This window comes from Sitophilus oryzae, unplaced genomic scaffold (assembly GCF_002938485.1).
Source record: "Sitophilus oryzae breed Bouriz unplaced genomic scaffold, Soryzae_2.0 scaffold_1809_pilon_pilon, whole genome shotgun sequence".
In the NCBI taxonomy this organism is placed as follows: domain Eukaryota; kingdom Metazoa; phylum Arthropoda; class Insecta; order Coleoptera; family Curculionidae; genus Sitophilus; species Sitophilus oryzae.
The window spans coordinates 412,503-432,351 of record NW_022146512.1 but is presented as its reverse complement, the minus strand read 5'-3'; the positions used below and the strand labels follow the sequence as shown (position 1 = coordinate 432,351).

At 31.7% G+C, this 19,849-nt stretch overlaps 1 protein-coding gene across 10 annotated transcripts in view; it reads left to right on the top strand.

Moving 5' to 3' along the window:
- Positions 1 to 19,849, top strand: part of LOC115883099 (copper-transporting ATPase 1) — a 120,309-nt gene that overhangs the window by 16,468 nt on the left and 83,992 nt on the right. The window contains exons 1-2 of one of the 10 annotated variants that reach the window (XM_030901389.1): positions 7,851 to 8,006; positions 9,226 to 9,252. The exons of 7 other annotated variants lie outside the window; for them this stretch is intronic. In XM_030901389.1, the coding sequence (XP_030757249.1) occupies positions 9,230 to 9,252 (23 nt within the window). In that variant the 5' untranslated portion in view covers positions 7,851 to 8,006; positions 9,226 to 9,229. Of the gene's footprint in view, positions 1 to 7,850; positions 8,007 to 9,176; positions 9,253 to 18,332; positions 18,481 to 19,849 lie in introns of those variants that run through there. 2 more of the 10 variants (XM_030901391.1, XM_030901388.1) reach the window with 2 other exon arrangements.

Genomic DNA, 19,849 nt, shown 5'->3' with positions numbered 1-19,849 from the left:
GCAGAGACGTCGTGGGTTATCTCCGAAGCTACAATCCTCGTGGGAAGGGCCATACGAAGTCATGGATAGAATTAATGACGTCGTATACCGTATCAGAAAATTGCCAAAAGGAAAACCGAGGGTAGTCCATTTCAACCGTTTGAGCCCCTACCAAGGCGAAATAGAAGATCGTGCTGGGACCGTGAGAACCTGCAGCTTTGATCCCCCTGATTCGGAGATGTCCTTTGACGATTTCATGGCCCGATACAACAGCAGTGAGAAGGCTCGCTATGGTGTAACCAAAGAAGATCAACGAGACCTCTTTTCCGTGCCTCCTGATTATTCGCTCGCTCATTGTGTGGCTCGAGATTTGCGGATGTCCAGAGGAATCGCTGCGACGTTCAATGAGAAGTTTGGGCGTGTCGGAGAACTACGCCGACAGGATCCAGAGGTTGGAAGCGTCTTGAGGCTAACCGACAATGCACATGGTCAAGCAAGGCACATCTTCTACCTGGTCACCAAGGAATGGTCCCCGAGTAAGCCGACTTATCTCAATCTATGGAAGACCCTGATTGAACTGAGAGAAGCCCTGCTAAACAACAACATTGCACGATTAGCCATTCCGAAGCTGGCGTGTGGACTCGATGGTTTGAGTTGGCGTACAATCCGGAACATGATTGAAGTCTTGTTCAGATTTACGGGAATCGAGATCCTCGTTTGCTGCTACAACCCAAAGCTGAGATCGGGAGAGAAAACTGTAGACTGCTATTTCTACCAGACTTCGCAATGTACCAGGGGCCAGCTTTGCAAATACCTTCATTCACCGTATAATCTCGGGACGAGCATGTGCCTAAGAAAGGGGCAGTGTTGCGGGCCGGTGTGGACTCGACCTAACCTCACAATATGGCCCGCCCTCGGATGACCTTAACATCGCATAGACACCGCAATGATTCATTCGTTCGAGAAGAATCGAGTCCCACTGGAATGGACTAGTACATACGAGAACATTCGAAAACCTTCTCTACGCACCTAACGATCTATGGACAATTCTAGAGTTCTTTACCTGTCGGTATAAAAAGCCGGCGGCGGTAGCCTACAGGGGCAGTTATAAATATACCAGTGCAGTTGACGCGCTAAAATTCAAAATAAATTCTTAGTTATAAATCGTTTGTAAATAGTTCTATAAGTCTTTTATCTTTATTGTTTTTGTTAATTAGTGTTAAATAAATAGTGTTTAAATAAATTGTGACTTTCTATCCACACGGAACCGACGAAAAACGTAACAATACATATAAATTTTGTGAATGCAAATAATAATACATCACTATTAGTAGATATTGAATGTTTTTTGTTAAATTAGATCGATTTTCAAACCCCAAAATTTAAAATATATTTACATTTTACTTATTATCTTATGTACCTAAAGTCTGTCCAACGAGAAGATCCTTGACAGTGATAGATGTGTCTGTCATTTTAATTTCAAAGTAGTTTATTTTATTTTACAAAGAAATAAGTTGGTACAACTGGAACGCATAGCGATATATTTAAAATTTGATTGACAAGATGACAAGTGATTACTTCAAAATTGTATAAAACTGAAAAAATGTAATCGAGTTATTTTATTTAATAAAAACGGTATGTGTTAATACAAAACAAACAAGAACAAGGCACTACATACCAAAAAAATATAAAAAATAACTATTATTTACTTTCAAGCTTTATGAAACTACCCGCATTTATGATTATATTTATCAATATAACTTATGTACAAATACAAATTTGTAATATTCCACAGGTATAAATAAAACAACATAGGTAAATACAACAACTATTTTATTAATAATAACACCTACCAAATTTTATACCTTAAAGGTGGATTAATTACCTTTAATCTTAATTTTTTTAAACCAGTACCTTTTGACATTATTTTTCTGCACCAGTACTAAAATCCATTATTTACCTATCGTGTGATGTCGATATTTTACAGCTACTCCAGTTTTTAGTATGTGTTTAGTTTGATCCTTATATACGAAATGCACTTATCTACGACGAAATGGTATACAAACTTTATCGATGGCAACTTCATTGGTGTATAAGACTTTCTGCCTGGGCAGCGTGTATTAACCATAAACTGTGCTCTGGGCCTACAGTTAATTTTCACTCGATTTTTCCTCCACTTGACTTCAAAAGACACAAAACACACGTAATAATACGAATCAAAATGCATCATCTTTCAAAATGCAGGGTATTTAACAAAAGTTGACACAAAATTATAACCAATAATTTGGCAAGACTTTGACAAGCGTCAAAAATGACAAAAATCTAAAGGCGAGTTCATACGCATCGGCGTCCGTTTGTCGTTCATCGTTCCGTCAAACCAATAAAATTGAAATACGATCTGTCATTTTTTAAATAAACCAATAAAACTGGTTAAAAACAAGAAGACACGACGCATGACGGATTTATATTTAAACCCATCCATAGATAACTTAAAAATTATTAGAAACTTTTTTTAGTAAAATAAATAGATTGGTATGGGACGTCATCTGCTTTTCTTCTGTCATCGTCTGTCGAAATCTTACCTGAGAAAAAAAACAGAGTATATACATTATTTGTACATTGTAAAACATTTGCTGCATTTGTATGGTTCATAGTTTATTTGCCAAAGTATTTATTACTATAAATAGGTATATATGTTGTAGTTATTAACTGTATATTGTGTATATTTCATGTAAACTATATCATTTTTAAAGTACAAACCAAAAATCTGAGTAATAATTATGTTTTCCATGTATTCTACAACATATTTATTAATCCGTTATATCTAACTAGCGTGACGTCATAAATCTCGCCCGTAGGCTGATCTTTTAATAGAAGGCACTGGTACTCTCGCCAATCATGTTCGATGAATCAGAAATCTTTTAAAGAAAATCTTTTAAAGAACGGCAGTGGATGAATAGGCGGCCATGCGCGGCGATGCAGGTTTGCCAATGATATCGTTGAAAACTCTTCAACTTTCATAATAAGCAGATTATACAGAATGAAAGATATAAGTTATTAAATAAAACATATCGAACAATATGAACTACGTTAAAATTCCTTAGTAATATACGTCAGAATATATGCTAAACACATTATATATAATAAAAATATATTAAATTTATAGTTCCTGTCTGGCAATTTTGCAATTTTATAGATAAACGTGGCAATATCGATTTTTTTTTCTCGCATTCCTTCCGTAGCTTCAGATCCGCTGGTCAAACAGTATTTATTTTTCGACACATACTTTTTTCTGGTTTCAATATATTTTTTCTATGTTTATATTTAAACTAATCTAATAATATTATTATTAGATAGTATAATATTATAGATTAGTATAATATTATTGATTTTGCTATCGTTTCAATATTTCAAATAGATCCTCATTGAGAAAATACCAAATACCTATTATAATACATCATGGCGGAAAATGAAAAAATTGGTCAAGTGCGAGTCGGACTCGCGCACGAAGGGTTCCGTACCATTCCGTACTAAAAATTGTATTAATCAATAATAAATATGTAAAAAGTAAAAATAAATATGTAAAAATTAAAAAAAAAACGATTAAAAAAAAGTCGCCTTGACTAGGATTCGAGCCTGCCTTACTACGGCTCCAACGTCATAGCAGCGTCAAGTCATAACGCTTTAACCACGCGGCCACCTAGGACTTGAAAGATTCTATATAAAATTCTTACTTAAAAGATAATGTTTAGTGAAAGTACTTTTTTATTTATAAACATTTATTTAATTCTGTTTTTAGTATTTGTTCTTATAGCGCCAACATAGATAAATTATCTGTAAAAATTTCGACTGTCTAGCTATAGTGGTTTATAAGATAGACCTTTGTGACAGACGGACGGACGGACGGACAGCGAAGTCTTAGTAATAGGGTTCCCGTTTTTACCCTTTGGGTACGGAACCCTAAAAGTGCTTTAAATATTTTAAAAATATATAGATGACAAGATATTACGTCGATTTTACGTTTAGGATTATTTTTAAAACATACCAAGGCATTTAAAAAGCATCTTTTTGTTTATTCTACAAAACAGTGAATCATGAACATAATTTATTATGCAATATTTTTTCTTTATTGTTCTGCAAGGACTTGTAGGAAACGAAAAATGGTCGTTTTCAAAATACCAAATTTATTTCAACAAATTTATTATTGATTTGAAAAACCACTAATCCATTTTTCCAAAGTTTACCAAGCATTTGTAATGTTTTACTTATTTTTTTAATAATAGGATTAATATATTATGTTTACTAGAAAAAAATATTAAGAAAAAATATATAGTCATGAAATTAAACTAGGTTTTAGGTAGGGATGTCATGATTGAAACCAAATGATTTAAATCAAGTAAATCGAAAAATAACTGTAAAAGTTATAAAAATGTGCCCTAGAAAACTATAAAAAATATTTCTATAACAGATTATATACTCTAATCTATTCATCAAGTAAAATGTTACACTTGCCATTTTTATAACGATGTACTTAAACAGCCGTTAAACGGTAGCCTACTAAAATGCCGTTAATAGATATTGTGACGTCGTTCATGTCAGCGGAAAGTAATGCCTGGCCTTAAGCATTCTGCAAGAGCACCTGTGGGGTGATCTTATTGCATTGGTTTCACTCTTTTTAGATGGATTGGTTTAGTTATTTGGCGGGTTGGTTAGCGTGGTTATTTGGAGGGTGTTAATTCATTGGTTAGTTGGTTATTTGGTAGGGTTGGTTGATTTTTACTAATTTATATTTGTTTTTTATATTTTTTATCAGTGTCGAGGTTAGTCGCGTTGGTTAAGTTGGTTATTTGGTGGGGTGGATAGCGTTGGTTAGTCCTTATAAAATTCCTATATTTCATAAAGCCGTCAAGTGCGTCACATCAACGACGTCATACCTATTAACGGCATTTTAGTAAGCTACCGTTTAACGGCAGTTTAAGTACAGCCTTTTTATAACGTTTAATTTTAATAAATCGAAAAATAATAACTGTAGATATGTTATAAAACTATATAAAAAATGAGTTGTATAACACATATACCTACTTCATATATCTATTCATTAATTAAAATGTTGTACCGATTTTTGAAGTAACTTCGTGTGAATCTATAGTCTGTCCAACGACAAAATCCTTGACAGTGATAGATGTGTGATTAATTTCTAAGTAGTTTATTTTATTTTACAAAGAAATAAGTTAGTACAATTGGAACGCCTAATTAATAAAATTAAAATTTGAGTGACAAGTGATTACTTCAAAATATTGTGAAAAAAACTATAAAACTCAAAAGAGTTATTTTATTAAAAAAATTACGGTATGTGTTAATGCAAGACAAGCAAGGGTGTATTTTAAACAAAACACCACATGCCAAAAAAAATATAAAAAGATTTCTTACTTTCAAGCTCAAGCAACTTCCTGCATTTATTATTACAGTTATCAATAATTATTTACCTATCGTGTGATGTTATTTTACAGATACTCCAGTTTTTGGTACCTATACGGGATGGTATAAAACTTTATTTGTGGCTAATACAACATGAATACAACTCTCTGGCCATAGTCTCTAGCAAACTGTGTCTCTGGCGGTCTCTAGGCACCGAATATTAACTGGTCTGGGTCAACACTTAATTTTCCCTTGAGTTTTCCTCCACTTAATTTTTAAAAACACAAGTAACAACACAGTAACACAGTCCAAAATGCTAAATATTTATCATTTCTATTTGACATAATTTGACATAAAATTATAACCTATAATTTGGCCAGAGTTTGACAACTCTCAAAAATCTTAAGTCGAGTTCATACGTTTCGGCGTCCGTTTGTCGTTCATCGTTCCGGTAAATCAATAATATTGAAATATGATCTGTCAATTTTGAAATAAACCAATAAAACTGGTTAAAAACAACAACGAGACGACGCATGACGGATTTATATAAAAACCAATCCATAGTTAACTTTAAAAATATTAGAAACTTTTTTTAGTGAAATAAATGGATTGGTATGGACGTCACCTGCTTTTTTTCTGCCATCGTCTGTCGAAATCTTACCTGAGGAAAACAATAGAGTATATAGACCTCAAAACGGGCAGAGTGGGGCAGAGATTTATTTTGAAATATTTGTATATACAAGTGACAAAAATCCACTGTTCGAATACATTTTAATCGCAAACTCTAGTGCAGAATCAAGTTCTTCTGATCTTAGACTATATCTTCATTTTCGAGGATCTATAATCGTTGTCAGAAAATATGCTGTTGATAGAAGATAACTCTGCCTTCTCCAATTTATCTTCCAGTTCTTTCCAAATTTCTACTGACATTTCGGTCTGTAGTAAGTACATTACACTTTGATATTAGGTAACACTAATTTCATTCTCGACTTAAGACTATTTTCAAACAATAGTGTATTGTTTTATTAGGAAAAATGTGCTTTTTGTGCCTCCCTGTAACTTTAAATAATGTTTTCTATTAAAATATGTTTAGCGTGTAAATGTTTTCAAAAAAACTCATTTAAATTTAAAAAATCTGATTTAAATCAAGAAATTATTAAAATTCTGATTTTTTGTTCTTTTTAAAAAAATTGGCGCCGGGAGGCACGCATAGCCGCTCATACTAAGATATGTTAATAAAAAGTTGGTAGGCAGTTCTTTTATTGATGTGTGCAAAAAAAAGTTGGCAGTTCTTTTAGTTTCAAAGTAAAGGCATTTTTCCAATATTTTTTTTATCTCAAAAACTGCGACTTTGATTTTGATGTTATTACAAATTTTGTTGCAAATATTATTCCTAATCTTAAATTGAAAACCGCGTTTCGCTAGTTACTGTAATTTTGGAGTTAAGATTTTTTAAAATTTTTAACCCCTTCCCATACCCCCTTAACAACCCCCACCCCCACCAAAAACTAATGGCCAGATTCTCGGGTGCCACAGTATTTTTGTGCCAAATTTGTTAAAATCGGTTTAGCTGTTTTTGAGTTATCGTGTTACAGACGGATAGACAGACGGACAGACAGACAGACAGACACCATATTTTGTATTTAGGTCATTTATGACCCAAATAACTCATTTTGAGTGAAATTAAAAAAACTTTTTTTTTGTCTTTCACTTTGAATAATTGCCTTTAATCATAGTTTCGTTCCCATAGGAACAAGTAAAGGGAAAAATAAAGTTCCAGTAGCATTACTTTGGCATGAAGGCCTCACCGACAGACAAAAAGAAGACATTGTAACCATGTATTATAATTTTTTTTGGAAATGAGAGATTATGAAAACATTGTTCTATGGGTAGACAATTGCTCATCACAAAATAAAAATTAGACCCTTTTCAGTTTCTTAATTCATATTGTAAACTCAGCGAAAGTTTCTATTAAAGAAATTATTTTGAAATATTGTGAGCCGGGACATACTGCCGATCATTTCCATCACCAAGTTGAAGTTTCAATGAAAAAAACTCTGAAAAAAAATGATTTTAAAAAACATTATTTTCCCAATTCAATCTTTTTGTCACATACCACTTTTAAGCAAAGCACGGCAGAATAGCCTACCATACCTATTGGTATGGTCGGCTAAAAATCATGATTTTGCCACCCCCGCTTTTAGGTAGTTTTTATTTTTAAAGATTACAAATCCTATGTATTTACGATCTATATTTTGACATTGAAAACGAGAACACTTGCGATTATTCTTTTGCGGTACGATTTACTTTCACTAGTCATATTTGTAGAATACAATCCTTAACCGAGTTCAAATGTATGGTAGTTAGATCACATAAACAGGTTTTTAGAGTTGTTCGATTCTAAGACAGTACGTACTATTAATAAATTATTTGTTTTCTTCATAGAATTACTTGGTTCGGGAGTGATTACACATTAACAGTTTGTTGATTAGCCTATTTGTGTTCATATTGTGATTTGTTTTAATGTGAAACGTCAAAAAGTCATAGAAGTAGAAGAGACTTTCTTAGTCTAGGGAGAATTTTGAAAATTGACTGTTATTACGATAAAGGTATAAGTTCTATAGTTTGTTCAGCGAGATAGCGTATGATTTTGACAGACGACATATAAAACTGACAGAAATAATCAATCTACCTTTTAAATTAAAATGAGAGAAAACAATTATTCAGATGTTCAATCACTATTCAGATATGGCCGCAATAAGAAAACACAAGGGTATATTCCGCTGCTTACCTTGGTTATGGTTTTATGTTCCGTTTTTATCGGTTTCCTACAAAGGTTTCCTGAAAGTTTTCTTATTACGGAACACCGTTCCTGAAAAATTCGATTATAACAACTGTCACCAGACTAACCAGCGCGAGAAGGTTTTTTTTTGTTTATCCATCAATGTCATTTATGTGACAGAAATCAAGGAAATATTGGAAGTTCGAGTGAAATTCTCATTTAATTTCTAAAATTTGTAATAATATTTTGTATTTACATCCAAAAGCAATGGAGGTAGGCAGTAAAGGTAAATAAATTTCATTAACTAAATAGAATGACTTTTTAGGACCATTTAAACTTATACTGCAGCCATTGTTTCTTAAAGTTAGGAACATTTAAAGAAAACATGAAAAACAAGACAACAAGTAATCGTGAATGTTTTGTAAGCTATAAAAATATAAATATTGATTAGATTTGTTTATTTATTATTGATCCGTTTTAATATTGGACCTGCAAATCTTTACTTGAGTTGTCTAACGTGTTTAACAGTTTATTAATAAAGTACTTTTCAATATTAAACTCCATTGAAAAGAAGAAGCAACATTTGACGTTTCCAGTATTTTACCAAACAGTTCCGTATCAAACCGATGTTTTTCAGGAACAGCTCTTTACCGTAGTTCACTGGTCTGGTTCGCCTGGTTTTGCAACGGAATACAGCCTTAAATTAATATACTAAAAATATTATTTTCTGATAAATAAATTTATAGTGTCTTGTACTACTGTTACTTGTTACTGTCGCTAAACTAGTGCCAACATTTAAATACTGTCTAAACCACAGTTTATTCAATATTCGGTGATCTAAACCATATTTCTTTACTCATTTCTGTTTTTTACTGCCGATTTTATCAATGTAGTTTGATTGAATTTTGCACACGGCAACGCGATTACTCGATTTTCTTTAGGCAACACCATAATTTTTTCCCTTTGAAATAATAACAGTTTTGCAAATTCTTCCTAGACGTAAAAAGTGTTTGTGATTGTTTACATGGTTTTATTGTTTGTTGCAGTAATATGTACTCTTATCAGAAAATTAGGTATGGTTATTCATATATTTTATAATGTTTGTGTTTGTTCTAGAAATTTCGCGTTTTATGCGATCCAAAAAAATAATCTTCAGAAAATATGCCATTTTTTTTCAAATAAAAATCTGTTTTAATTAGTACTTTCTATTCCATTTCCTTCTATTTTTTTCTATTAATTGTAAGAGGAAATGATTATCTACGTGTTAAAATTGGCTACGCATTATTTTGCAGTTTTAGTTCTAATCTATACTAATATATAAAATCCTTAAGTGACTCACTGATTAATCACGATCCTGCTCAAACCACTCAACGTAAGAAGCTGAATTTTGGCATACAGGTTGATTCTAGGGTGTAGAGGTTCGATAAGAAGGGATTTTTCGAAATTCCAGTTCCAAGGGGGTGAAACCACCCCTCAAATATTACAATATTTTTTAATATTTTTTATTTAAAAAACGGTCAAGTTTCGGAAAAAACGCTTAAACACGTATATTTTATTTTCTTTTTTTACATATGTATACCCCCCTGTATATGATACACCCTGTATACATTTTTTAAAAATGTATACAGGGTGTTTCGAAAAATCTGGTCATCGATTAATCACGAACCTGCTTAAAGCGCTTGACGTAAAAAGCTGATTTTTGGGAAACGGATTGACTGTAGGGTGTAGAGGTTCGATAAGAAGGGATTTTTCGAAACTCGAATTCTAAGGGGGTGAAACCACCCCTCAAATATTAGAATATTTTTTATTTAAAAACCGGTGAGTTTTTCGGAAAAACTGTTAAACACGTATATTTTATTTTGTTGTTTTACATATTTTAAGATTTTTTAAAAATTTATGCAGGGTGTTTCATAAAATATGACCATTGAGTAATCACAATTCTGCTTAAACTGCTTGACGTTTAAAGCTGATTTTTTGCAAACGGATTGACTGTGGGGCGTAGAGGTTCGATAAGGAGGGTTTTCTCGAATCTTAAATTCCAAGAGGGTGAAAACGCCCTTCAAATATTACAATATTTGTTATTTAAAAAACGATTAGTCTTTCGGGAAAACGCTTGGACACGCCTAATTTATTTTGTTTCTTTACATGTTTTGAAATTTTTAAAAAAATCATACCGGGTGTTGCAAAAAGTTGGGTAATTGATTAACCACGATTCTGCTCCAGTTTGTATGATAATGGAAATTCTTGCTTTGCTTTATCATCACCATTACAAATGATTAATTCGACGTGAACGAAGTCGCGGGTACACAGGTCGGGGGTACAGTTATGGATAAAATCGACCATAGTATGTGAAATTACCAGCTGTATAGTTACTTAGATCTCTTTTATACAGGGTGTTCCTTAATGACATGCTAATATTGAAGGTTGATTCTTGGAATGAAGTTATATTTTTATATATATATATCTTTATATGTATGTCTTATCTTTATATGTATTTATATATATCTTTATATGAAGTTAATTCTTGGAAGAAAAAAACTTAATATGAATGTATAATGTATATCTTAAATATCTTAACTTTTGAGATACAGGGTGGCAAATTTAAAATAAAATACTTTTTTCATAATAACTCTATTATTATTATCGTTATCTTGTTGAAACTTTTTCTATCCATCCAGATGTCTTTTTTGATATACAAAAATAGTTATTTATTTAAACCAGTGCCGTTAATACGAGTTTTATAATGAATATTTTTGGAGAAAAAATAGCACGCTGATTTATTTTAAAATAAATATTTTTTAAAATCTTCATTCGTTTCTAAATAATTTTGACCTGCTGATTTTTTTTTCGCCTGACGCATGGTTTTTGCTTAAAAAAATTAATCATTTTACTTCAGGGTCAAATCGCTAAAAATCTGAGTCTTCATTTTTTTTCGATTTATTATAATTTTCTTCCAAGTGCTTTTAGCGAATGGAATGAAATTTTGAGGGTAAAAGTTACTATAAGGGTTACATATTTTACTACTAATAAAGTATCGACAGATTCACCAGGGACGTGCGTATGGGTTATCACTAGAATATTTAAAAAAAAATACGTGCGCCACTGACTTTTTTTCTCTTGTTACCAAAATTGTGTAGGCGGTTTAATGCCGTTTAAAAGGTGTAATTTGATATTTTGATTTCGACCTCCTTCATGAGACAAACGCAGTTTTATTTATTATTAAATAAATTAAACAAATAATTAATAATCTATTTTATTATTAAATTTCAATAAAATCTATAACACTATAAATCTATCTATGAAAAATAATGGTATTTAAGATAATTACAAAAGACCAATTTTTTAAAGTTTTAACATTCTGTGACTTTAAATATGTTTATAGGAACTTTTTTTCATATTTTTTATGAAGAATAGATGAGTACTTACACAAACTAATGTAGTTTGTCTGTAGTACTTATTTAAAACTTTGGCCAGTTAATGACATGAAAAAAAATTAAAGTCTGCTATTAGACTTGGATTAAGGCAAATTAATAAAATTGTGTTTATCTCAACAAGGAGACTGAAATCTACAAAACATCAACTTTTAATCGACATCAAAGGGCCTATACAGTAGCGAACATGTTTTTTTCAGAAAAAGATTCCAGTGATAACCCATATGCACGTCCCAGGTGAATATGTCGACACTTTATGTTGATATAAAAAATAAATCTAATTTTTACGTGAGGAGTCTCCCCACGAAAGATGTCATGTAGTTTTTGAAACACCCTGTATAAAATGTTTATTATTACTACCAGAGATGTTATCTGTGTTACTACATTAGCCTTGACACATCCTAATTTTTAAAAGTATTTTTTGTTTAATTGAACTATACAAAAAAAGAATGTCTTTCAATGCCCAAAGCTAAATTTTTCAATAATCATTAGATTAGACTTCCTTACTGCGTGTGGTTAATGTGATAAAACTTTATTCATAATAAGTAATAAACAAGATAATATACAACATATTTCCTACCACAGTGGTGAGAAGTGAATTATTAAGTACGTTTTCTTATGATCTAACTATAATACGAGCTATAATCATAGTCTGCACTTGCAGTTGAAATGAAATTTTATAATTTAATAATAATTAAAAAAAAACTATACATGATAGTAAAACGTAAAAAAGAAGAAAATATGTTATTAGGTATTAATTTTTTTCTACACAAAAAATTTGTGAACATTTTGTTCTGTTATGCTGTACTGTTTGGGTTGCTCTCAGGGGTCAAGTAAAGCGGGTGTGTGGCCGAAGGAAATAAAAAAAACAACGCTTTATTGTACAACAAGCCAAAACAGCTTCATCGACAAAGCATTTACAAAACAAAAAAGCACAAAAACAAATATATAAATAATAAAAGAAATGTCATACAATACAAATCAATTCAAAAAAATTTACGTCATAAAATTACAAATAAAACATATATGGATATTGCGGAACACAGGCGTATCTAGAAAATTTTACAAAAGAAAAACTGTAAATGGATAAAATAATGTTATATATCATAAAATCAAGAGTTATAAAATATTAAATATTAAATACTAGACCAACCAGTGTGTGAGATGATCAAAATTTTAAAATTCAAAATTGTTCATAATGAAACATCAACAAAAAAGTCGTTTACCGCATATAGGTCTCTCTCCAGTAAGTATGATTTCAGAGCTTTGCGAAATGCGGGAAAGAATGAAAGTGACTTGATATTCGAAGGCAAATGATTGTACATTTTCTTGGCATTGTACAGTACTGAGCCCTTAACTAGTTCTGAGCTCGGGGTTGGCAGATAAATATCGTGCTTCGCATTCCTAAGTGGATAGTTGTGAGAAGGCCTTTCCGGAATAGAGAATATGTGCTTGCGGATTAAGCAAACGGATTCAAAAATGAATAAGGAAGGAAGAGTCAGTATTTTGAAATTTTTAAAGAAATTCTGGCAGTGAGTTCTACTGTTTAGTCCCAATAAGTATCGACCTGCTCTCTTTTGAAGTTTGAAAATACGATCAAATATTGTCACGCAGCAAGTACCCCAGAATGGAAGGGCATAACGAAGATGCGATTCAAAAAGGGCATAATAGACCATTCTAGAGGTTGATGAGTTAAGTTCCTTAGAAACTGATCTTAGCGCAAAACAGGCAGAGCTTAGTTCCTTTGATAAGGCTTCGATGTGGAGGTCCCATTTTAACGAGTTGTCTACAACAAGTCCTAAGAATCTCACAGAGTCCACGACGTCAATAGTGGTGTTATTAAGTACAAAAGGTTGTATAGTACTTTTATATGACAAAACTTTAGTTTTTGAAATGTTGAGGCATAGGAGATTAGAATCGCACCAAGATTTAATGGTGCGTAAGTCACTGGATATAGTATTATATTGTTGGGAAACCAGTCCTGCTTTAATATGACCTAGAAGAGCCTAGAAATTCGAGAACACAGCGGCTAAGAATTCTCCAGCACCGCCCGGAGCGTTCTAGACTCCGTCGCACGCCTATATATATATATATATATATATATATATATATATATATATATATATATATATATATATATATATATATATATATATATATATATATATATATATATATATATATATATATATATATATATACCGACGCCGGTGCGCACTTGTGTCTAGCCCTAGCAGGCAACTATTAAGCCCGACCAATCACGTTAGAGTTTTTGACAAATACGGTTTATAGTTCAACCAAACCATTTTATAGTCCAAACCAGTTTATAGTCCAAACCAAACCACTAATGTCTAGATTTGCAATGTCGTTGATAAACACCAGAAATAAAATAGGGTCAAGTACTGAACCCTGAGGGACACCACATTCTATAGGCTTACAAGAAGACATAGACGTATCAATCCTTACAAGCTGCCTTCTGTTGCCAAGATACGACTTAAGCCATTCGAGCGGCACTTCCCTGAATCCATAGTATTGCAATTTGTTAATTAAGATATGATTTACACAGTCGAAAGCCTTAGAGAAATCACAGAAAATTGTAGCTGTAGAGTGATGGTTATTCAGGCTAGAGTATACATTATTAAAAAGGTCGAACATAGCATCATTTGTGCAACTGTTACTTAGGAATCCAAATTGATGGGTAGAAAGTACTTTATATTTAAGGAGAAAAGATAGAAGCCTTTTTATAACCAATCTTTCAATGATCTTAGGTAATGTGGGCAGGAGAGCAATTGGGCAATAGTTCAAAGCTTGATCTTTATCTCCTCCTTTATGCAGAGGAATAATTATTGCTGTCTTAAGGCAGTTTGGAAAAACTCCTTTTTGGAATGACTCATTAATTAAAGTAGTAAGATAGATATTATATTTCAGAAATCTGCCTAAGGCTTAGAACGATCCTGTCGTGTTAAACAACACCCAAAATTCCAGACACACGTGCTCTGATTAAGGCTTGATAATGTTTGCAGAGCTTCAGCATTTGCCATAAAATAGCGAGCAATTTGTTACAAAACCATATAAATTATATATCACTGTAATCACAAAACTTCAATCTATTTCTATTTTAATTTTAGATTATGTCTTTATTTTCGAGAAAATTTAGTGTAAACATAAAGAATATTTTATTGATGTTTGGCCATCAAAATCTTAACAATAAAGAAGTTGTCTAAAAATGTGCCACAATACGGATATACACTCAGATGCAAAAAAAAACGCAACGGAGAAATTTTTGGTCAAATTTAAAGTGTTATATTTTTGTTATTTTTAACCCTATTTTCATGAATTTTTTAGCAAGCTGTATATAATTACATCAACTTTAATTCGTAAACTCAGTTTTTTATAAACTTTAGTATTTGACATAGTATACAGGGGTAATCGAGGGATTGTTTTCTTACCCTAACTTTAAAACCCTCTGCAATAATTTCGTGTATAAATTTTCCTAAAATATAATTTTACGGTCAGAACCATGTCTTCTGAGCATTTTGTTTTTTGGATCATGTCAATACATGCCTTGGTTGATTTTTAAGGGCGAAATGAACTCGCCATCAACAATTTGCAATTTTTTTCAATTATCGTTTCTTTTTAAAGTTGTTTTTCAATATGACAAGGCGGCTTTGGAGATTACTGTGAACTATAAACCGCTATGAACTGTTCATCATGTTCTACGTTTGGGAAATGCTTGGCAGGAGGGTTAAAGGTCGCGAAGCGCTACCAGCTTCATTAAATGAACTTCGCTTTGTCCTTAAAGAAGAATAAGAAAACATATCGCAATATGATAGATGCAGCCTCAGTGACAGTATGAACGGACGTATACAGGCAGTTATTACAACCAAGAGAGGCAATACAATGTATTAGGTTATTTTTTACAATTTTTTTTCTGTTTGTATACTTGATTATTACAGATTTTTTCTTTAACATCGTTAGTTCTGATATCGTTATTAATGTTTATTAAAACCAGGACTGTATCTTTAGTATTTAACGTTTATTTTTAATTTAGTATACAGTATGCTATACAGCGTAATATGACGTTATGATAATAGTCACCAAAATCATCTCGTCATATTAAAAAATTACATAAAAAATAATAATAATTGAAAAAATTGTAAATTCATCGTAATCAGTTCATTTCGCTCTTAAAAATTAACCAAAGCATGTATTGATATGAACAAAAAAATAAAATGCTCAGGAGTCATGGTTCTAACCGTAAAATTATATTTTAGGAAAATTTACATTACAAAAATTCACATATTGCACAGGCTGTTTTAAAATTAGGGTAAAAAAAAACAACCCTTTGATTAACCCTGTATAATATGCCAAATAATAAAGTTTATAAAAAACTTAGTTTACGAATTAAAGTTGATATAATTATGTACAGCTTGATAAAAAATTCATGAAAATGGGGCTAAAAATAACAGAAATTTTAACACTTTAAAATTGACCAAAAATTTCTCCGTTGCGTTTTTTTTGCATCTGAGTGTATATCCGTATTGTGGCACATTTTTAGACAACTTCTTCACAACCTTTATCTGTAATTTTCTTCTTCATTTGTGTAAAAATAAATCAATATTGAAATCGACAAAGTATCATGATACAACTTCTAATCGGCATTAAACGGTCTACACGATTTGGCTAACAAGATTAAAAAACTCAATGGCGCACATGTTTTTTTAGAAAAATATTCCAGTGATAATTCATATGCACGTCCTTGGTGAATCTGTTGACACTTTTTTAGCATTAAAATATGTCGCACTTATAGTAACTTTTACCCTGAAAATTTCATTCAAATCGTTAAAAGCACTTGGGAGAAAATTATAATAAATCGAAAAAAAAAAGACTTTAACCCTGTAGATACAAAACAAAGCAGAACAGGACCTATGTTGATATGAAAAATACATCTTATTTTTATGTGAGGAATCTTCCCACGGCACATGTTTTTTGAAACAGCCTGTATAAAGTGTGTGTTGTCACCATCTCTGCGTTTTACTGGAGCCGCAAAAACGCTGACCAGTGTAAAATGTATTGCCCTGCTTATTGAAATATCTTTACGTAGTATCTCTTTTTACTTAACTCTTCACCTAATTTTTTAACCACGAGCCGCCACTGCTCACCAGTGTAAAATGTACCGCTCTGCTTATTGAAATATCTTTACTATCCATAGGTATTATCAGAACACTTTTTCATACCCTTGTAGTTTTAACTGGTTTCTATAAATAACTGCAATTTATAAAGTATGTTATAGACGTATGTGATTTAATAGGAAAAACCAACTATTAATTAGTTCTCAGATTAAGTTAATATTCTGAATTAGATTCCGAGAATAAAGTGGCCGCAGCTATTTTTTATACATTATTGCGAGGGAAAATTTTATTGCACCAAAAATATAAACTTTTCAGGAATAATACCTTTATACAAAATAAAAGAAGACAAAACAGAATGAGATTTTGGGTGACTGTTTTGCTAAGTGCTTTAACATTTTACTTTCACAAAAACCAAGAAAAATTACGGGAAGGGTAAAACTACCTTTATGATGGCGCCCTCTTATGGCCTATTTTTCGTTTCTTATGCCAGGTTCAGACCAAGGTGACAAAAAATAAACACGATTTTGAGACAAAAACAATACTAACTTGTCACAAAAAATGGAGACTTCTGACAAGACAAACTTGAGACAAATTGTCCACACCGCAATGATAAAAGTACAACAAAGCCAAAAGTTTAGTTGTTGCGAATGAGTTTTATTAACCATGTGTGATTTCACTGGTCTTCTACTGTTGGCAACACACGCCATCCACACGGCGCCGACAACTTGTCGCAAAATATACGAACAAAACATAGACACTTTGATCTTTACCGACCCCCATGACGGGACATTGAAAAGTCTCCGAATTTTGAAACAAAACAAAAATGAGACAAAAATTTTGCAGAAATGTATTGGATTTGTCACAACTTTGTCGTAAAACATGAATGTTTTTGTCTTGTTTTGTTTCTTGTCACTGTTTTGTCTGTGTGGTTTGGACCCGGCATTAGATTTTCAAATCAAACCAAACCAAACTAGCCACTAGCTCTATCCGTAGAGGCTTCACTGGTCGTTTGGTTACTTACCGTTTCCGAGAGGAAACATCTTATTTTTATTTACACCTTTATTTTTTTTCTGCTGGTATAATTTAATGTGGCGACCAAACGCCAAAACGTCCACGCTTAATTTCAACGTTACGCTTTAAAAATGATTTAGATTTACACCTTTATTTTTTTTCCTGCTGGTATAATTTAATGTAGCGACCAAAGACCAAAACTTCCACGCTTAATTTCAACGTTACGCTTTAAAAATGATTTAGAATCATAAAAAATAGGCTCCATCTCTATGGGCCCCATACTAATAACACACGGATTTTGGTAGCTCGACTGGACTATTTAGTAGAATATTCGTAGACTTGTATTATTTTTTGTGTAGAATAGACTAAGGATATTCTAATAACTATTGGTTGGCACTATGAATATAAAACAACAATCACAAAATAATCGTTTCCAAGTATGTTTATCATGTCTTACTATACAATGGCGCTGCTAAAGTAATTTGTGATAAAGGAACAATATGTGTCTGTGCACTTATCAAAAAAATTGTTCATTGGTACGAATTTGTCGACGATTTGCTACCTTTCGTTCTCTAATAATTCATTCATAATATTCCGAACTTAAGGTTCATTGTTTTTGATGTATGAATTTTTTATTCAAATTGTTTGATGGCGTTGTAGAGTTGTGCTAAATAGTAAATCGGATCGTACAAGTTTACCCAAAAATGTATAAAAAATTGAAGTTATTGTAAGTAAATCATTTTTAAATCGTAGAAAATATTAGCATTAGCATTATTATTATACAATAAAGTTTTTATGTAGCTTTCTTATTTATATATTCAGATGCAAAAAACGCAACGGAAAAATTTTTGGTCAAGTTTAAAATGTTAATTTTTTTTAATTTTTAGCTCTATTTCCTTGAATTTTTTAACACACTGTATATAAATATATCAACTTTAATTCGTAAACTCGGTTTATTATTAAGTTTACTATTTGGCTATTATACAGGGTTAATCGAAGAATTGTTTTTTTATCCTATCTTTACAGCCTGTGCAATAATTTCGTGGGTAACAAAAAATGTTTCCTAAAATTATTTCTTATTTATCGGCCAGAACCATGCCTCCTGAATATTTTGTTTTTTGACTCATGTCAACATATTCCTTAGGATTCTATATTCCTTGGTTAATTTTCAAGAGCAGATTGAACTTGCCACAAACATTTTGCAATTTTTTCAATTATCGTTACTTTTTGATGTTATTCTTCATAATGACGAGGTGGCTTTGGTGATTATTGTGTACGATTGAATATGGTTCTTAGTGTCGAAGATTTTGCAAAAGTTATTGATCTTGTTGAAGATCATTCGGTCATTCGCTTGGTCCTTGAAGAAAAATGGGAAAACATACAATATATTTGCAGCCCATTAACATTATGAACCGACGCCGACGTCTACAGACTGTTATAGCCTTGTCTATATATAATCAAGGGTTATAGCAAACTGGGGAGGTAATACAAAGTATTAGAGTATTTTTACAAGCTTTTGTGCTTTCTTCTTCTGTTTTCATATTTTTAGTTCTTTTAGTGTTACTAATATTTATTAAAACCAAGCCTGGATCGTTACATTTTTACGTTTTTTTAAATATTAATATAGAGTTCTAGTGTCGATAAAATATTACGACAATAGTCACCAAAGTCCGCACCTCGTGATATTAAAAAATAACATCATAAAGTAACTATAGTTAAGAAAATTGCAAATAGTTAGTGGCAAGTTCATTGCGCTCTTAAAAATTAACCACGGCATTTGTTGACACGAGTCAAAAAACAAAATGCTCAGGAAACATGATTCAAACCTTTGAATAAAGTTCTAACAGAAAATTAATGTTTTAGGAAAAGTTACTCAAGAAATAATTAGGTAAAATAATAGGTAAAAAACAAGCCTTCTATTAACCCTGTAAAATAAGGCAAATACTAAAGTTTATAAAAAATTGAGTTCATGAATTAAAGTTGACAGATTTATATACAGTTTGTTAAAAAATTAATGAAAATAGGGTTAAAAGCAAAAAAATTAACAGTTTAAACTTGATGAAAAAATGCCCCGTTGCTTTGTTTTTGCATCTGAG